This window comes from Felis catus, chromosome D1 (assembly GCF_018350175.1).
Source record: "Felis catus isolate Fca126 chromosome D1, F.catus_Fca126_mat1.0, whole genome shotgun sequence".
NCBI lineage: Eukaryota > Metazoa > Chordata > Mammalia > Carnivora > Felidae > Felis > Felis catus.
The window spans coordinates 744,772-763,173 of NC_058377.1; the positions used below are offsets into that span (position 1 = coordinate 744,772).

Sequence of the window (18,402 nt, forward strand, 5' to 3'; positions counted from 1 at the left end):
ATTTTGTAGATTTAGCAACATTCTGTTTGGGAAGGGTGACTGAAGGGGAAGGAATCTGTAAGAGTAGGAAGCCTACAAGGAAGAGAGAGAAACATACTCCCAGTGCTCAGGGGCTTGCATTAAATACCCTCCCTGTGGTCACAAGAGGGTAGTCAGGAATCTAGGCCCTGACTATTCCATTTGTCCAAATAAAGACATATATGCGTATTGGAGATAGGTATATGGTACATGTGGCCGTGTGTCCTCCAAACATTTTTATCCTCACTCAATGGGGAATAATGCAAGTGAATTGGGAATAAAGCCCTTGGGGTCCATTCCACTGGCTATAATGCAGCAGCAGTCAGCTCTTTGATATACTTCCTCCCCATCCCCCTGAAACACTGCTCCTTTGTTCTTTGCTTTTCACTGTGTGCCTATGCTGAAATCGAACATACTGTAAGTTTCCAGAAGATGCAGAATTTTCATAGAAGGTGATGTCACCCACTAATAATTTGTGGGTGCACTCGCACACTAGAAGTAGACCCTGTACTAAAGATACCCTTTCTGTGGCGTGAAAACCATGTTTACATTTGTAAACAAGTGTGTATACTGTCCTCCCTTAAGTAAGACCCAGGCTCCCAAGCCTAGTAAAGTAGGATGGAAATTCCTGCCTCCCCTGACAGGCAATTTTCATATTTTCTGTCTGCTTGAATCCTCAACCAACTTTATTTGGGTTATAGGAATACCTCCCAGCTATCACATCGACTCAGAACTAAGGGTAATACAGCATATTCTTATCCAGATAGGAATGCCCTTAAAGAACTAAGGACTGAGTCTACATATCTATAGGAATTCCTTCTACCTCTATCCCGAACAATAGAGGAATAGCATTTAATAATCAAAGCCGTGAATAATGGGATATTCTCACGTAGGTGGAGTACTTTATTGGCACTATAATCCCACACCCATTTTATTCTGTTGACTGCCTTAAATTCCCCTTCCAGTATCCTTACATGTGATACATGTGATTATCTGAACACACACACACACACACACACACACACACACACACACACACCAAACATAAATGTGTCATTTATATATAGAGAGAAACTAACTTTATTTAAATGTACTAAATATTTTTTGTGTATGGTTCACAGAGCTATAGATAATGCCTTGCCTTCATCATTGTCAAAAAATGGTCACAAGCATCAGAAACATCTCTTATCCAAAATCAATTGTGATAAAGAAATGAAGGAAAACAACAGGGCAAACTTGGCTACTAACAAAGATGCGTTCCAGCTTAAACTGGAAGAAACTCAGAAACTCCTAGAAGATCAGCATCTAAGCAGTTTGCAAGTATGAAACTATAAATGTTAATATTTTAATATCTAGTAATAATTCTGTCCCATCTCTGCATATTCTACACTAAAGAAAAGTATGCCATTCGCCGAGGATACCACGTGGATGAATCAACACAAATTCATCACAGATACTACAGAAATAATTTTTTGGATTTTTGTACCTTTTGCTCACTTTTCACTCTGCTTTCTCTATTCTTTTGCCATCTCTCATATTTGAAAAATATGCTTTATGAATGTTATTTTCTGATCAAAAATGAAAGCTATTTTAAGTAAAATGTAACATAAGTATCATTGTTAGACACTGGATTATAAAAAGCATCCTTAAAATTTATAATACATGTGGACATTAGGTTCTTAATGAAAATATGTCGCAATTAGCTAGAAATGGCATTTCTGTTCTAGCTCTCTGGTCAGGCATTCACTTTGTTTTCTTTCCCCACAAATGAGTATGAGTTTCAGCTCATTTTCTTGAAATGTTTACACACTTTATTTTTCATGAGTAACTACACACCTTTATGAGATTCTTAATAGGCTGGTATCAAGATTAAATTCATAACCTTGGCCTTATTTATCCAATAACTAACCAATTGTGACAAAGCTAAAAAATAGCAAAGCAGGAGACTTCTGGCTATGATGAAATGCCTTCCTGCTGTAAACAACCATAATTCTGAATAAAGTATCTGAAACAGCTGTGTCTAGACATTAGCCAACAGGCACTATCAGCTGTGATCTCAAAAACAGGTGAACAAATGAGAGGAGCCCTATACTCACATAGGCTTTTTACCTGGACATATTCTCTGGACGAGCCTCAAAAAAATCCACAGCTAACCCACTCTCTGTCTCTTAAAGACTAAAATCTAGTCAGACAACATAAGGTCCATGATGTCCAATATTCCATCAAAACTTACCAGACACGTAAAAAAAAAAAAAAAAATAGGGCCCATAACCAGGAGAGAAATTAGTCAATATAATCAGTTACACAGAGGGCAGAGATGAAAGATTAACAGGCAGGGAATTTAAAACCGTTTTTGTAAATATTTTTAGGGAATTAAAGTAAAAATGATTCTGTTGGAAAAAGATATTTTTTAAAGAACCAAATAGACCTTCTAGATCTGAAAAATATTTGAAATGAAAATTTCACTGGGTGAACTTAACAGTGCAAGCATTACAGACAAAAAAAAAAAAATCAGTGGCCTTGAATACATGGCAGTAGAAATGATCCATATCGAAGCATTGTAAGAAAAAAGACGGGGAAAAAAATGAACAGAATCTTGAGATGACATCAAGCAGTCTAACATACATTTAATTAAAATCCCAGAGTATTAAAAGAAATAATGGCTGAAAATGTCTCAAAGTTGGCAAAACTGTAAATCCTCAGATCCAAATAGCTCAGCAAGCTCCCCAGAGGAGAAGTATGCACACGTGTACACACTCACACACACCCTGCAAAGGCGCATCAACATTCAGTGCAGCTACACAACACAGGGAATGTAGTCAGTGGTGTGATAGCTTTGTGTGGGGACTGGGGCGGCCACACTGGTGGTGAGCACGGCATCACATACAGATTTGTGGACTGTGTTGTACACCTGAAACTAATGTAGCATTGTGTGTGTCAACTGTGCCCATTTAAAAAATTATTTTGAAAAATTTACCTAGAGAGAGAAAAAGATCCGCCTACACATGTGGGTGAACAAAGACAAGACAGACCACATTAAATGCAGGACAGAAGGCAGCAAAGCATTTTTAAAGTTCTGAGAAAGAACAGAAAACTTCCAACCTAGAATCCCGTATCCAGCTAGCAATATCCTTCTAGAACAAAGGCAAAATAGGCATCTTAAACAAGCTGAACACCACTGTGCTACGCCAGCATCTGAGCTAGAAGAAATGCCACTGGAAGTTTTTCAGGCAGAAGGAAAATGATACCAGATGAGAACTCAGTTCTGTAGTGACAGCAGATTAATGGTGGTTAGTGGTGGACAGGTACGGACTTTCACGTTAGATATGGTGGGTCTGGGTGAATAATTCGTCAAAATCCATCAAACTATATACATTTAAAATGCATTTAGTAGATAAGTTTACCTCAATAAGGTTGATTTTAAAACTAAAACACAGAAATACTGAAAGACAACAATAAATTAGTACAGTTACATCAGTAACTTACAAGCAGAAGTTGAAGCTGATTATAGGTTTCATTTCTTAGGTATGAGAAAAAATCTGGGGGAAAAAATAGTTTAGTGAAATCAGAAATTACTAAACTTCTTTCCAGGTGCTTTGGGATATGAGGCCATCAGAGACCTATGACAACAGAAATCTTAGAGCCATGAATATCACACATACATCTAGAAAGACCCTCAAACCCAGATTTCTACATCTTATTACATGTAAACTCAAAGGAAGCCCTCCTGGGTTTCCTTATCATTATCTTTTAAAACAGCTCATCTGCAGAAACAGGCAGTGAAGGACCTAAGCTCTGTTTTGTTCTCCCGATTAGGCTAGTGACCGACCATCGCTTTAAAAAGACCCCATAGTCCTGAAGGATGTGAGAAGTAGGTGGTAAACACTAGGAATATCAAACTCTCATGAATCTTTTTCAAAACTTACTTCATGATAATATATCAATAAGCATCAACTATACAAACTAAAATATTTTTATTCTGTAATCAGTTTCCTGGGTTTCTTCATTTATTTAATGGGCTAGAAAAATAGTATATTTTTGTTTAGGATCAGAATATTTAAATTTTCTAGAATTCATGAAAAATCTTTGAGGACAATAATTTCCTTTTGAGTCCATTTAACTTTTTGACTAGGATTTACAATCTAAAATCCTCTTGAATATATTTATTGATATGTGATACAGATCAGTACATTCTAGGTATATGTGAGAAATTAGAAATATCTTTAAACATATACCATACTTTGAAGTAATCATGAAATTTTATTAAAGACTGATAAGTTCCATTAAATTTCATTGAAATAGTGATGACAATGTCTATGAAATTCATAGAAATTATTACTGTTTTAAGTCTCAGAAAAGGAGTCATTAAAATCCAGAATTCTCAATTCTACATCCACATTAGAATTACCTGGGGAACTTTAAAACAAAAATACCAATACATGAACCCCATACCAGTCTTAAAGCAGCAGGACCCAGGCCTAGTTATTTCTACGAAGCTCCTTATGTGACTGCCCTATACAGCCAGAGTGGAGAACTTGACTGTATAGGCCACAAGATTAACTGTTATACAAAGATGTAGCCCTACCTACAGGAAGCTCACGTTAGGGTCACAGAACTTTAGGGATCTCATGCAAATCCAGTGAAGGTTTCAGGGGAAAAAATACCATTTGTAAATAACTATTTTTCAGAATTTTCACTTGCTGTTATGAAACTTTCAAGAAGCTCAATACTCCAAATGGAATAGCAATAGCAAAATTATTTTCTAAGCTAGAACTGTGACTAGAATAATTAGGTAGTTAGTTCAGGTGTAGAAATTAAAGCAAACACACTTTATTGTAAGTCTTTGTTGGCTCCCTCTTTTTCACTCTGAGGACTACTCCAGGGATATAGACTATTTATATACTTACAGTGTTTGTAGTCATTATTTTATATGCCAAGGACAATAGGTCTCAGTAACAGTGGGGTGTTGAATCATTAATTTTGGCATTTGAAAAGTTCTAAGCTATGGAACAATGGGTTTTTTTTTTCTTTCAGAAATTTTGTGATGAAGTTAATCAAATAACAAACTCTGAAACCCTCTCAAGTATAGACAGTCTCGACGCTGGGGAACATGAAGAAATATATTTAACAATTAACAAGGAGCTTTCCACATCAAACCAGCAAAATTCTGTTTGTCTCAAATCAGTAAATCTACAATCAACAAATCTAAGCTGCTTTGATGAAGATAAACTGTCACTCTCTAAAACTCAACATATAAATAATTGGCTCATAAATGTACATGATCCAGATACTCGGACTGTCACTCCTTTCTCAGATATTTTAAGTACACCTAATGTTCTATCTTCTTGTGAACGTTTTAACGGTACAGAACAAAATCCACCTGTGGAAAGAGTCGCAAATACTGCTAATAATTCAGTAACCTTTGTGTATAGTCCTCCCGTATGTGTACAAGATGGAAAAAACAAAGAGGTCTCCAAAACCAGCGCTGTGAGAACAACTCAGTCCTCTACTGGAGTGTTCAGAAGAGAGAGACCCTCTGTTACTGAGAGCCCGGCATTTAAGTTCAGCAGGTTCTCTAACCGCACCACTCCAGACTCCCTAACACAGGAAACGGCTGCATCTACAGACCAAGGGAAAAATTCCGAATTAAGACAGGAAAATAGAACTACTTCGGTTCCTACTTCATTTGTACCCACGGCGACACCTTTGTTTTTGCCTAATATGCAATCAGCTAGGCCCCTACCAAACAGCAGCCTACATATAAAAGAAATCGACCCAGTGCAGTGTTCTGATAAGTTAGGAGAATTGAAAAATGTAACAGATGAGAAGATAAAATATTTTAATTGTAATAAGGAAGACTGGCCTTTATTTTCAGATGATTTTCAAGTTGCCTGTATACCTCACAACTCTGATTCAAAAGATAGAAAACAAAAAATAGCGGAAACATCGACATCAGTGTCTAACGTAATCTCTAACTGTGACTTAGTCGGTCAGCACAAGAAAATGAAATACAACATTCATGAGAGAAACGGTGTAAGGTTTCTTAAAAGTATTTTAAAAAAAGAATCTAAATACGAACACGATTGTTTTAAGGCACTAGTTATAAACCGAAGCTTTAAGTTCGGAAATCAAAGAGCAGCAGCTATCAGAGATAGTATTGAATTAACAAAAGAAAAAGGTACAGAAATACCAAAGACTATTAAAAAACTGAGGTGGTTTGATGAAACTGGAGATACAGAAAAAACTGCTGCGGATACTCATTCGTTGAAGAAGAGAACAGAACTATCTCAACAGTGGTCTCAACCATTCCACGTTCAGACTAAAAGTGGTGCTGCCAGCAACATCATTAACGCTCCTGCCTGTCCTGTGAATTCTGCTGAGGGAACAAAGCCCACGGAGAGCTCTATCTCTGAAAATGCCGCTGCTTTAGGAGAACCTGGAACAGACCGTGTGCCTCGGAGCTGTCTCATACCTTCAGGTTATGATGTTGCTAAACAAGCGTGGCCAGCCTCAGAAAAAGAGGAAAGCCAAGCCCCTATACCTAGTGGTGATTCTAAAGCTCAGAAAGCTCACCCACGAAGAGGTGGCGCAAAAGTCGTGAGGAGAACAAGATGTGCTCAAGCCCAGGCACACTCTGCGTGTACCAGCAGAAAAGGCACTGTCGTTCGGCCACAGTCCGCAAGCAAAGCCGACGCGTTTTTACCAGCTCGGGGTAGATTGACTGTGCCTCATCCTCCCCCTAAGTCTCCATCGCATATGAGGGGTGGTAAAGATACACAGGTGTCTCAGTGTCCATCAGTAACGCTTGAAAATTCTCAAAACGTCATGACACAAAACTATTTTAATTCACAACCTGTGCTTCCAACAGAACACAGGTTAAATGAATGGAATCAAGAAAGTAGTTTTCCGCCCTCAGATGTTTGCTCTGAATTAGCCACTACGATGCCTTCTCTGCCATACTGTTCTCCTGAGTGCCGAACTTTAGCAAAAATACATCTTTCAAACGGCACGCAAACGGTTGCCCAGCAAGGTGGGGTGTTTCACTGCACCCACAGATGTCCTGTTTATGAAGAAAGTCATCACACTGTGACTCTTAGAACTACTAAAGAAGAATCTGTTCCCTTGTGGAAAAGACGAAATAATATCCTGGGTCAAAATGAAAGGGCTGCTGGTAAGAAAAAACTTAGATATTTTTATAGATAAAGCGTACAGCTTTTAAATTCATGTGAAATTTTTCTCATTGAGGTATGGCTGTGTACACCCGATAGATATAATATTAAGTAATAACTTAGCCTTATAAAAATAACTAATCTCATGAGGCACCTGGGTGGTTCAGTCGGTTAAGCATCTGACTTCAGCTCAGGTCATAATCTCACGGTCTGTGGGTTCAAGCCCCATGGCGGGCTCTGTGGTGACATCTCGGAGCCTGGAGCCTGCTTCAGATTCTGTGTCTCCCTCTCTCTCTCTCTGCCCCTCCCCTACTCATGCTGTCTCTCTCAAAAATAAACATTTTTAAGAAAAATGTTTAAAAGTAAATACAAATTACTAATCTCCCTTAATATTCTATCCTTGTCTATCTAGCTGAAGCTTTTAAGAGAATGACCCAACCTTTGCTCAACTAAAATTAGAAACTTTTCCCAGCCTCCATTTTTTTCTGTGACTTTTCTTGTTAGTTTAAAAGTGGGAAAACAAAGAACAGGGTCCAATTCTTATCCCATATCTTTCTGTCATTACATTACCCCAGTATTATAGTCAAAATTTCTGTCAAAATAAGCACAGTGAAAAATATTTTTAATTAATTATTCTAAATAGGTAAGTAAATGTGGTTATAATACTTTCTTTCATTTTTCTTTGAAATGTTAAATTGAATAGTTACAAGCTAATCATAGGTGGCGTTTGACCTTCCCGCTCCCTTTCCAAAAGAGCGGCTGCTCTACTTTTAGATGTTATGTATGCTGGGTTACGTATGGGGGAATGATAGCATTCCTTTCTACAGTTTTGAAAATCAGTTCCCTATAAAATGCCATCCCCCTTAGTAGCTGGTTAACTCCTGGTGAAGCTATTTTCCTCTGGAGGAATGGACTAGAAGCCCATAAATTCGCCTACCAGTAGTAATCAGTTGCCTATTGAGAAATAGATAGGACTTGGGAAAAAGTCAGAAAAGCAATTCTTTCCTTTTCCCAAAGGTATGACTAAATACTAAGATGATGTAAAGAGGGAGTCAGTTTAAATTTTAATATTCAAACTCTTCTATAATTAGACTGTGAGATTTTAAGGACAGAGGGCTTTTATTGTAATTCATTGCATGGTGCTTGGTCATCACCCAAATTTTTCTTAAATTGATGGACACAAGTCATATCAGCTAAATGCAAAGACTCCAATCTAAAAATCTTCAGTAGTTATCTATAAAAATCTAAATTGTTTTTTTCATTTTATTTTCTTCTCATCAGGACAAGTGCCCTCCTTCATTCCCATCCCCTGTTGCCCCAACCCTCACCCTCACTTCCCCTCTGGTGACCCCCAGTGTGTTCTGTGTAGTTCAGAGTCTGGTTCTTGGCAAAAACCTACATTGTTTTAAATTATTTTCCTCACTAAAGATTTTATTCTCTTTTTATCTAGTCATTATACAATGTGACTTTAGTTTTCACCCTACTTCCCCCCCCGCCAAAAAAAAGAAAGCTTTATATAGATTGGATATTCTAAAGTAATGATAAATTAATTATAATGGTTACGTTTTTGAGTTCCTAGTCTGTGCCAGTTACAGTGCTAAGTGTACACTTCGTGTCTCATTTAAGCCTCACAACAAGCCTGATAAATAAGTATTTTTTAAAACCGCATTTTGCAAAAAAGGAAATTGAATTGCCCAAGGTCAAAAGCTAATAGATACCAAAGTTAGCATTTCACTCCAAATACCTGTGGCTCCAAGTCCCAGGAGTTTTGTACTAAAACTGTATAATAAATGTAGGTATTAAGCAAACATCATCTTTCAGAGCCTGAGCTGATCAGGAAAAATATAAGGAAACATAATTTCCCAACAACTTAAGCATGGAAGAGTAGCATATTAAAATGATGTTCTCATTCTCAGATGAATGAATATAATGTATGTTCATCTGAAGAAGTCAGTATGTTTCTAACATTTAATCGTAGAGGTAGTTCTTCGGGGTAGTTGAGCAGGAACACTGGAAAATATAATGAATTTAACAGTTTTAGTCCTGCTTTTTTTTAAATATTTTTTAATGTTTATTTTTGACAGAGAGAGAGAGAGACAGAGTGCAAGAAGGTGAGGGGCAGAGAGAGAGGGAGACACAGAATCTGAAACAGGCTCCAGGCTGCGAACTGTCAGCACAGAGTCTGACGTGTAGCTCAAACCCATGAACCGTGAGATCATGACCTGAGCTGAAGTCAGACACTTAACCAACTGAGCCACCCAGGGCCACCCATTTTTAGTCCTGCTTTTAATATTTCTTTTTAATTTTTCTTGACCTGGAGATAAGTCACATGCCCTATTGACTGAGTCAGCCAGGTACTCCTTTTTAAAGAAATTTTTTTATCAGGCAAGCCTATTTTTAAAGAGATACAAATACTCAAACTGTTGTGTGTTCTTCGTACGTAATCATACTCAGAAAATCCAGTACTAACAATGCTAAATACGTGGTTTGTCCAAACTATCTAAATATTAAACATTTCAAGTGAACCCTTTACTGTATGGAATTAGCAAAATGACCCATACCTCACACCATACACACAATCCCAGATGGACTATAGATATAAATAAGGAAAGTGAAACAGGAAATAACGTAGGGAATATGTTTATGACTTTAGGGTGGGCAAATATTTATGTGAATGTAAAAAACACCATTAAGGGCAAGATTGACAAATTGTACATTAAAATTACAAATTTTTTTCATCCAAAAGCACCCGTAAGATAATGGAAAGGTAAACCACAGAGAGATGTTGGCAGTGCCTAATACCAAGAAAAAGCTCATATCCAGAATATATGAAGAATTCTTATAGGTGATAAGAAAAAGACAACCCAACTGTATCAGTCAGGGTTCAACCAAAGAAGCAGGTCCAGTGAGATGTATTCACCTTTATTGCAAGGGACTGGCTTCTGTGAGTATGAGAGCTGGCAAGTTTGACATTTTTAGGGCAGGCCAAGAGGACAGGCAAGCCAGAGCTCACAGGGATGCACTGAAAGTTGTGGTCCACAGGCTGAACTTTGTATTCTCTCAAGGAAGCCTCAGTCCTGCTTTTAAGACCTTTGAACTGATTGAATCAGATGCACACAGATTATCCAAGGTAATCCCCCTTACTTAAAGCAAATTGATTGAGCTAAAACCATCTGTAGAATACCTGCACAGCAACACCTACAATAGTATTTGAACAATGGGACTGTAAACTAGGTGGTACATCAGAAAGACCAGCACACCCATTTTTTAAAACAAAATATTTAAATAAGATTTTCAGGGGCGCCTGGGTGGCTTGGTTAAGCAGCTGACTCTTGATTTGGCTCAGGTCGTGATCTTGTGGTTGTGAGATTGAGCCCTGTGCCAGGCTCAGTGCTGGGTGTGGAGCCTGCTTGGGATATTCCGCCTCTCTCTCTCTCAAAATAATAATAATAATAATTAATAGTAATAATATGTTTTGAATATAGGAGGATAGCCAAAAGGTCAATAAACATGATAAGATCTCAGGCTCAGTCCTCAGGAAATTAGATACAACTACGTACAGCAGCATGGCTGAAATTAAAAAGTTCCAATACTAAGTGTTGGCAAAGATGTGACACGCCTAGAAACTCTCATATCTGCTAAAGTTAAATTCAATTAGCCTTGAACAACACAGATTTGAACTGCACTGGCCCACTTACAAGTGGATGTCTGCAGCACAGGACTGTAAATGTATTTTCTCTTATGATTTTCGTATCGTTTTCTTTTCTGTAGTGGACTTTACTGTGAGAATACAGCATATAATATGTATGACTTACAAGATACGTGTTCATCTAGTGTTTCTGTTATCAATGAGACTTCTTTGTTAGCAGTAGGCTCTTAGTTCAGTTGTGAGGGAGCCAAACATTGCAGAGTTTTGGCCACACAGAGGTCTGAGTTGTTCAAGGGTCAACTGTGATGGGCATGTCCTATAACCCCACAATTCCAGTCTGACAGAAAAAGACATGTCCACGAGCTGTATAGCCAGGACCTGAAATTACCTCAGAAGTCCCTTCAACACTGATACAGAAAGAAAATATGAAATCACATCACTCATTCCATGAAACACCACAATGAATGAAAATCAGGGAGCCACTGCTAGGAAACAGTAACATAGATGAGTCTCACACCATAATACTGTGCAAAACAAGCCAGTCACAAAAACACACATTCCATTTCTATCAGGTTTATATTCATCTTCTATCAAGAACAAGCAAATCTCTGGTGGGGGGTGGTATGTGAAAACAGGGAAGGAGGGACGCATTCTCAGTGCTGGTTTTACTTCTTTTTGATTTGGATGGCTGTGCAATCTGGGTGTTTATATGGGATCTGTATACCCATAATTTGTACACATTTCTACAGGCAGTTTTACTTGGATTTCTTAAAAAGCCAAATGATGTCAGCATATAAATCCTTTGAAATATGATTTCAAACAGGATGCATTTTTTTTCCTTTTCCAGGTAGTATCAAGAATATCTTCAAAGAATAAGAAATGTGATTACTAGAAAGAACCAAAGATACAATTGAGTTTAACTCCTACCTTTAATAGATAAGGACATTGATACACACTATAAGTGAAATTATAGCTTGAGATAACATAGCTAGATTAAAGCAGAGGCAAGATTTTGTATTACAGCCCTAGTGTTCTTACCTTACAGTACATCTAGTTTTCATGAGATCAAAAGTTTTTTTTAAATGTTTGTTTATTTTTGAGACAGAGCAAAAGACAGAGTGCAAGTGGGGGCAGGGCAGAGAGAGAGGAAAACAAAGAATCCAAAGTGGGCTCCAGGCTCTGAGCTGTCAGCACAGAGCCCGATGCAGGGCTCAAACTCACAAACCGTAAGATCATGACCTAAGCCAAAGTCGGACGCTTAACCAACTGAGCCACTCAGGCGCCCATGAGGAGATCAGAATTTTTTTTTTTTTAATGTTTATTTTTGAGAGAGAGAGAGAGAGAGCGTGATCAGAGAGAGGGAGACACAGAATCCGAAGGAGGCTCCAGGCTCTGAGCTGTCAGCACAGTGCCTGATGTGGGGCTCGAACTCACAAAACATGAGATCATGACCTGAGCCGAGGTCAGACGCTCAAGTGACAACCACCCGGGCACCCTGAGATCAGAAATTTAATCAGAGACCCTGAAGCAAATTATTCTAGGTAAGGATTAGATAGTGTGCTGCTCACTATTCCAGGCACTTTACATATGGAGACAAATTTAATTCTCACAATAACTCTATGAGGTAAATAATATAACTTCCATTTTATAAAAGAGGAAACTGAGGCAGACAGAGGGCTAATAACTTGTGTAAGGGATATTGCTAGGCTAAATGGCATAGTCCGGATTAAAATGGAGGCATTCTGTCTCTAGCATCTATGCTCTTAATTACTTAGCTATTATGCTTGTTTAAAAAAAAAAAAAAAACACAACTCAGGGGCCTGGGTGGCTCAGTCAGTTAAACTTTAGACTCTTAATTTCGGCTCAGGTCATGACCTCACAGTTCCTGGGTTCAAGCCCTGTGTCAGGCTCTGCACTGACAGCACAGAGCCTGCTTGGGATTCTCTTTCTCCCCCTATCTCCCATCCCTCCCTCCCTCTCTCTCTCTCAAAAAATAAATAAACTTTTAAAAAATAAATAAAATGCCTTAAAAGGCATAATTCTATGGAACTTTTAACTAACCTTATTGTGGTAATCATTTTGCAGTATATGTGTGTATGCAATCATCAAATTGTATGCCTTAAATTTACATAATTTATATATCAATGCCATGTCAATGAAGCTGGAAAATCAAAAACTAATTTTTATTGTATTTTTTACTTGAATTCCAGTATAGTTAACATACAGTGTTATGTTAGTTTCAAGTGTACTGTATAGTGATTCAGCCATTCCATACATTACTCAGTGTTAATCACGTTAAGTGCTGCTTCATTATTAGTATATAGAAATGCAACAGACTTCTGCATATTAATTTTGTATCCCGTGACCTTACAGAATTAATTTATCAGGACTAGTAGTTTTTTGGTGGAGTCTTTATGACTTTCTATGTATATAATATGTCATCTGCAAATACTGAAAATACTACTCCTTCCTTACTGATTTGGATGCCTTTTATTTCTTTTTGTTGTCTAATTGCTGTGACTAGGGCTTCCAGTACTCTGTGGAAGGCTGTCCATTTTCCATCGCTTTTCTTGCACCTGACCTCGGGAAAATCTGTTTTTTGTCATTGTGTATGATGTTGCTGTGGGTTGTTCATACATGGCCTTTATTAGTTTCTATCCTTTCTCTTGTTGATGGTGATGTATCACAGTGATTGATTTGCGAATATTGAACCACCCTTGCATCCTGGGAATAAATCCCACTCGATCCCGGTGAATGATTTTTTTAATGTATTGTTGGATTCAGTTTGCTAATATTTTGTTGAGGAATTTTGAATCTGTGTTCATCAGAGATATTGGCTTATAGTTCTCTTTATTTTTTCAGTACCTTTTTCTGATATTGGTTTCAGGGTAATGCTGGCCTCATAGAATGAATTTGGAAGTTTTCCTTCCTCTTCTATTTTTTGGAATAGTTTGAGAAGAATAATTATTAACTCTTCTTTAAATGTTTAGAAGAATTCACCTATGAAGCTATCTAGTCCAGCTATTTTGTTTGTTGGAAGTTTTCTGATTACTGATACCATTTCATTGCTGATAATGTGTCTGTTCAAACTTTCTATTTTTTCCTGATTCAACTTTGGTAGGTTATATGTTTCTAGGAATTTATCCTTTTCTTTTAGGTTGTCCAATTTATTGACATAATAATTTTTCATACTATTTTACAATCATTTGTATTTCTGTGGCTTCTGTAGTTATTTCTCCTTGTCCATTTCTGACTTTGGTTTATTTGAATCTTCTTTTCCCTTTTATTTATGAGCCTGGCTAGAAGTTTATCAATTTTATTGATTTTTTCAAAGAACCAGATCCTGGCTTCATTGATCTGTCCTATTGTTTTTATTGTTTATATGCCATTTATTTCTGCTCTAATCTTCATTACTTCCTTCTTTCTGCTGTTTGGGGGTTTTGTTTGTTCTTTTTCTAGCTCCTATAGGTGTAAGGTTAGGTTGTTTATTTGAGATTTTTCTCGCTTCTTGAGGTAGGCCTGTACTACTATAAACTTCCCCCTTAAAACCACTTCTGCTGCATCCCAAAGATTTTAGATAGTTGTGTTTTCATTTTCATTGGTCTCCATGTAATTTTTTATTTCCTCTTTGATTTCTTGGTTCACCCATTCATTGTTTAGTATTTGTGTTCTTTCCAGAATTTTTCTTCTGATTGATTTCTAATTTCCTAGGGTTGTGGTCAGAAAAGATGCATGGTATGATTTCAGTCTTTTTTAATTTGTTGAGTCTTGTTTTATGGCCCAATAGGTTATCTACACTGAGAACGTTCCATGTGGACTTGAAAAAAATGTGTATTCTGTTTTAGGATGAAATTTTCTGAATACACTGTTAAATCCATCTGATCCCGTGTATCATTCAAAGCCACTGTTTCCTTGTGATTTTCTGTTTGGTGTAAGTGAGGTTTTAAAGTCCTATGATTATTGTATTACTATCGATTGGTTCCTTTATGTTTGTTATTAACTGTTTTAGGTATTGGGGTGCTTCCATGTTGGATGCATACATATTTACAATTGTTAAATCTTCTTGTTGGATTGTTTCCTTTATGATTATACAGTGTCATTCTTTGTCTCTTGTTACAACCTTTGTTTTAAAGTCCAGTTTGTCCATGTAAGTATTGCTACTCTCGGCTTTCTTTTTACTTTCATTTGTATGGTAAATGTTTTCCATCCCTTCACTTTCTATCTTCAGATGTCTTTAGGTCTGAAAGGAGTATCTTGCAGGCATATAGAAATAGATATATCTAGCAGGCATATAGATGAGTCTTGTTTTTTTTTTATCCACTCTGTCTCCCTGTTTATTTTGATTGGAGCATTTAGTCCATTTACACTCAAAGTAATTATTGATAGGTATGTAGTTACTGCCATTTTGTTCATTGTTTTATGGGTTTTTTGCTGTTCTTCTGCGTTCCTTTCTTGCTCTCTTCACCCACAGTTTGCTGGCTTTTTTTAGCAATATACTTGGATTCCTTTCTCTTAATTCTTTGTGTATCTATAACTGGTTTATAATTTATGGTTACCATTAGGTTCGTATCTAACAAATTCTGCATATAGCAGTCTATATTGAGTTGATTGTCACTTAAGTTTCAACCCATTTTTTTCACTCCTCTGCCCTCCATATTTTAGGTATATGGTGTCATACTTTACATCCTTTTATTTTATGAATCCCATGGCTGATTTTTTACAGATATACTTATTTTTACTGCTTTTGTGCTTCCTATTTTACTTACTCCTACTTATGGTATTTCCTCTCTGTTCAAAGAGTCCCTGTAACATTTTCTTGTAGGGCTGGTTTCATGGTAATTAAGTCTTTTAACTTTTGTTTGTCTGGAAAACTCTTTATCTCTCCTTCTATTCTGAATGATAGCCTTCCTGGATAGAGTATTGTTGGTTGCAGGTTTTTCCTTTCAGCACTCTGAATATATCCTTTCACTCCTTTCTGGCCTGCCAAGTTTCTGCTGAGAAATCAGCTGATAGCCCTTTGGGATTTCCCTTGTATGTAACTGTCTTCTTTTCTTTTGCTGGTTTTAAAATTCTCTGTCTCTACTTTTTGCCATTTTAATTACTATGTGTCTTGGTGTGGACCTCCTTGGGTTGGTTTTGTTGGGGGCTCTCTTTGCCCCCCGGATCTGGATTTGTTTTTCCTTCCCCGGCTTCGGGAAATTTTCAGCTACTATATTCTTCAAACAAATTTTCCGTCCACTTTTCTTTCTCTTCTCCTCCTGAGATCCCTATAATGCAAATGTTACTATGCTTGATGGTGTCACTGAGTTCCCTGAGTCTATTTTCATTTATTATTATTTTTTCTTCTTTCTGTCTCTTGTTCACTTTCACTGCTTTCCATTCCTCTGTCCTTCAGGCTGCTGATTCACTCTTCTGCTTCCTCTACTATTCCTTCCATCCAGTGTGTTTTTAATTTCATTTATTCAGTTCTTCGTGGATTGGCTCTTTTTTGTTTTCTATCTCTTTGTTAAGGGTCTTACCAAAGTCTTCCACTCTTTGCTTGAGTCTCATGAGTATCTTTATGACCATTACTTTAAATTATCTATCAGAAAAATTACTTATCTCTGTTTTGCTTAGCTCTCGTACTGTGAATTTTTCCTGCTCTTCCACTTAGAACATATTCCTCTGTCTCCTCATTTTGTCTGTGTGTCTGTTTCTGTGTGTTAGGAAAGTCAGCTCCATCTCCTGCTCTTGAAAGTAGTGTCCTTATGAAGGAGAGAACTTTCCATGTCCTGCTGTGCTGTCCCCTGTTCCCCAGAACCTGGCCCTTCAGGGGCATGTCCTGTATGTGATGTGCACCCTCCTGTGGTGGCTGAGCTCCCTCTGCCTTAAGTCCAGTCGTCCGCATAGGGTGTCTTTGCCTGTTGTGGGCAGGGTTTTGTCCCTGGGCTGTTTGTGGGCCAGTCTGGGGCCACCTTGGGTTTGAGTTGAGTCAGAGCAGGGGTTCGCCAGAGATGCAGTAGCACCGGCCTTGTGCTTGTTGCTCCCTGAGAAGTTTGTTGGTGAGCAGGGCCTGCCGTCAGACCAGATGTCTGCCCCCCCCCACCCCCACCCACTACTGCAGCCAGTTGGGACCAGTGTGTGTGGTTGTCTTCCCCTCCCCCTGGGGCAGGACTCATTTTGGAGTGGCACTGGCCCTCGTCGGGGCTGCTTTCGCCCCGCCAGGCTTGCAGCCCCGGTTTGGATGAGCTCTGGACCCCAGGGGAACACGGAGGCAGGGCAGGCAGTATTAGCAAGGTTTGCAGTAGTGCTGTGCAGAAGGGGACCTGTAGCTGCCAGGACAGAGGCAGGCCGGGCTGGGGGGACTGGATCCCCAGCAGCACACAGGGCAGAACACAGGGTTAGGAAGGTTTGCGGAGTCTGCTGAGGGAGGAGACCTGGAATCAAGGCCTGGCTGGCGGAGTTGTGAGCAAGTCAGGTAGTGAGTGTAGGCCCTGTGCTGGTCCCCTCAGGTGGCCATGTGTTTTGCTGGGAGCAGGGGGAGGGGAAGCAGGGGACTCCTGGAGGGAATCACTCCCTCCCCCCGGAGGGATACTGGGAGTGATCCCTGCCCCTCAGCACTTGCCCTGAGATGACTAAACACGTCTCCATCCTGTGTGCCCGAGGTGTTTTTCAAATTGCTACCTATGCTGTCTCTTTAAGGGTGCAGACTCCGTTTCCTCCCACCTTCCCAACTCTCTGAGCCCACTGATTGTAAGAACTCACAAAATTCGGCCCCCTCTGGTTTTCAAAGTCAAACAGTATAGGGAGTCATCTTGCCCATGCAGGGTCCCAATGGGTCTGTTTCTCTCCCATGAGTATCTCCCTCCCAGGGGCTCCTCAGGGTTCCATTTAGCTCCTGACGGCACCTCTGCCTCTCCTGCCCTCTTCCTTGTGGCCGATTCTCAACGTTCAACTGTGGAGACCATTCTGCCAGCCTTAAGGTCATTTTCCGGGTTATTGATGCTGATGTGGGTGTTCTCTAGTTGTATCCAGGGGACTAGCAAGGTGAGCTTAGGGTCATCCTGCTCTGCCACCTTCCCTAGAAGTCTCAGAAAATAGAAGTTAACTTACCTAACTTTTTAGAATTGAATATCCACAGATTTTTCAGTGATGTACATTAAAAACATTTTTTTTAATGTTTGTTTATTTTTGAGAGAGAGAGAGGGAGAGAGAGAGAGAGAGAGAGAGAGAGAGTACAAGCTGGGGAGGGGCAGTGAGAGAGGGAGACACAGAAACTGAATTAGGCTCCAGTCTATAAGCTGTCAGCACAGAGCCTGACGCGGGGTTCAAACCCACGAACCGAACCGTGAGATTGTGACCTGAGCCAAAGTCGGAGGCCCAACTAACTGAGCCACCCAGGCACCCCTGTACATTTTTTAAAAGTACATTGATCTATATACAATTTGTAGGAGGCATAAGAAAGTTATTAATGAAACAGAGGATGGAGTTAAGATTTAAATCATCTTTTCTTTTTTTCTTTTTTTTCCAGGAATCTACATCTTATTTTTATTTCTTCAACAACAAACAGAAAATTTAAGCAAGGTA

At 38.8% G+C, this 18,402-nt stretch overlaps 1 protein-coding gene across 16 annotated transcripts in view; it reads left to right on the plus strand.

The window, feature by feature from the left end:
• The window catches only part of CEP126 (centrosomal protein 126), a 103,171-nt gene that overhangs the window by 53,036 nt on the left and 31,733 nt on the right, over positions 1–18,402 (plus strand). For 15 of the 16 annotated variants that reach the window (XM_045038176.1, XM_019811193.3, XM_019811191.3 and 12 more), the window contains 2 exons: positions 1,140–1,338; positions 5,053–7,189. In XM_045038176.1, coding sequence (XP_044894111.1) covers positions 1,140–1,338; positions 5,053–7,189 — 2,336 coding nt within the window. Of the gene's footprint in view, positions 1–1,139; positions 1,339–5,052; positions 7,190–18,346; positions 18,400–18,402 lie in introns of all 16 variants that reach the window. The other variant, XM_019811196.3, reaches the window with a different exon arrangement.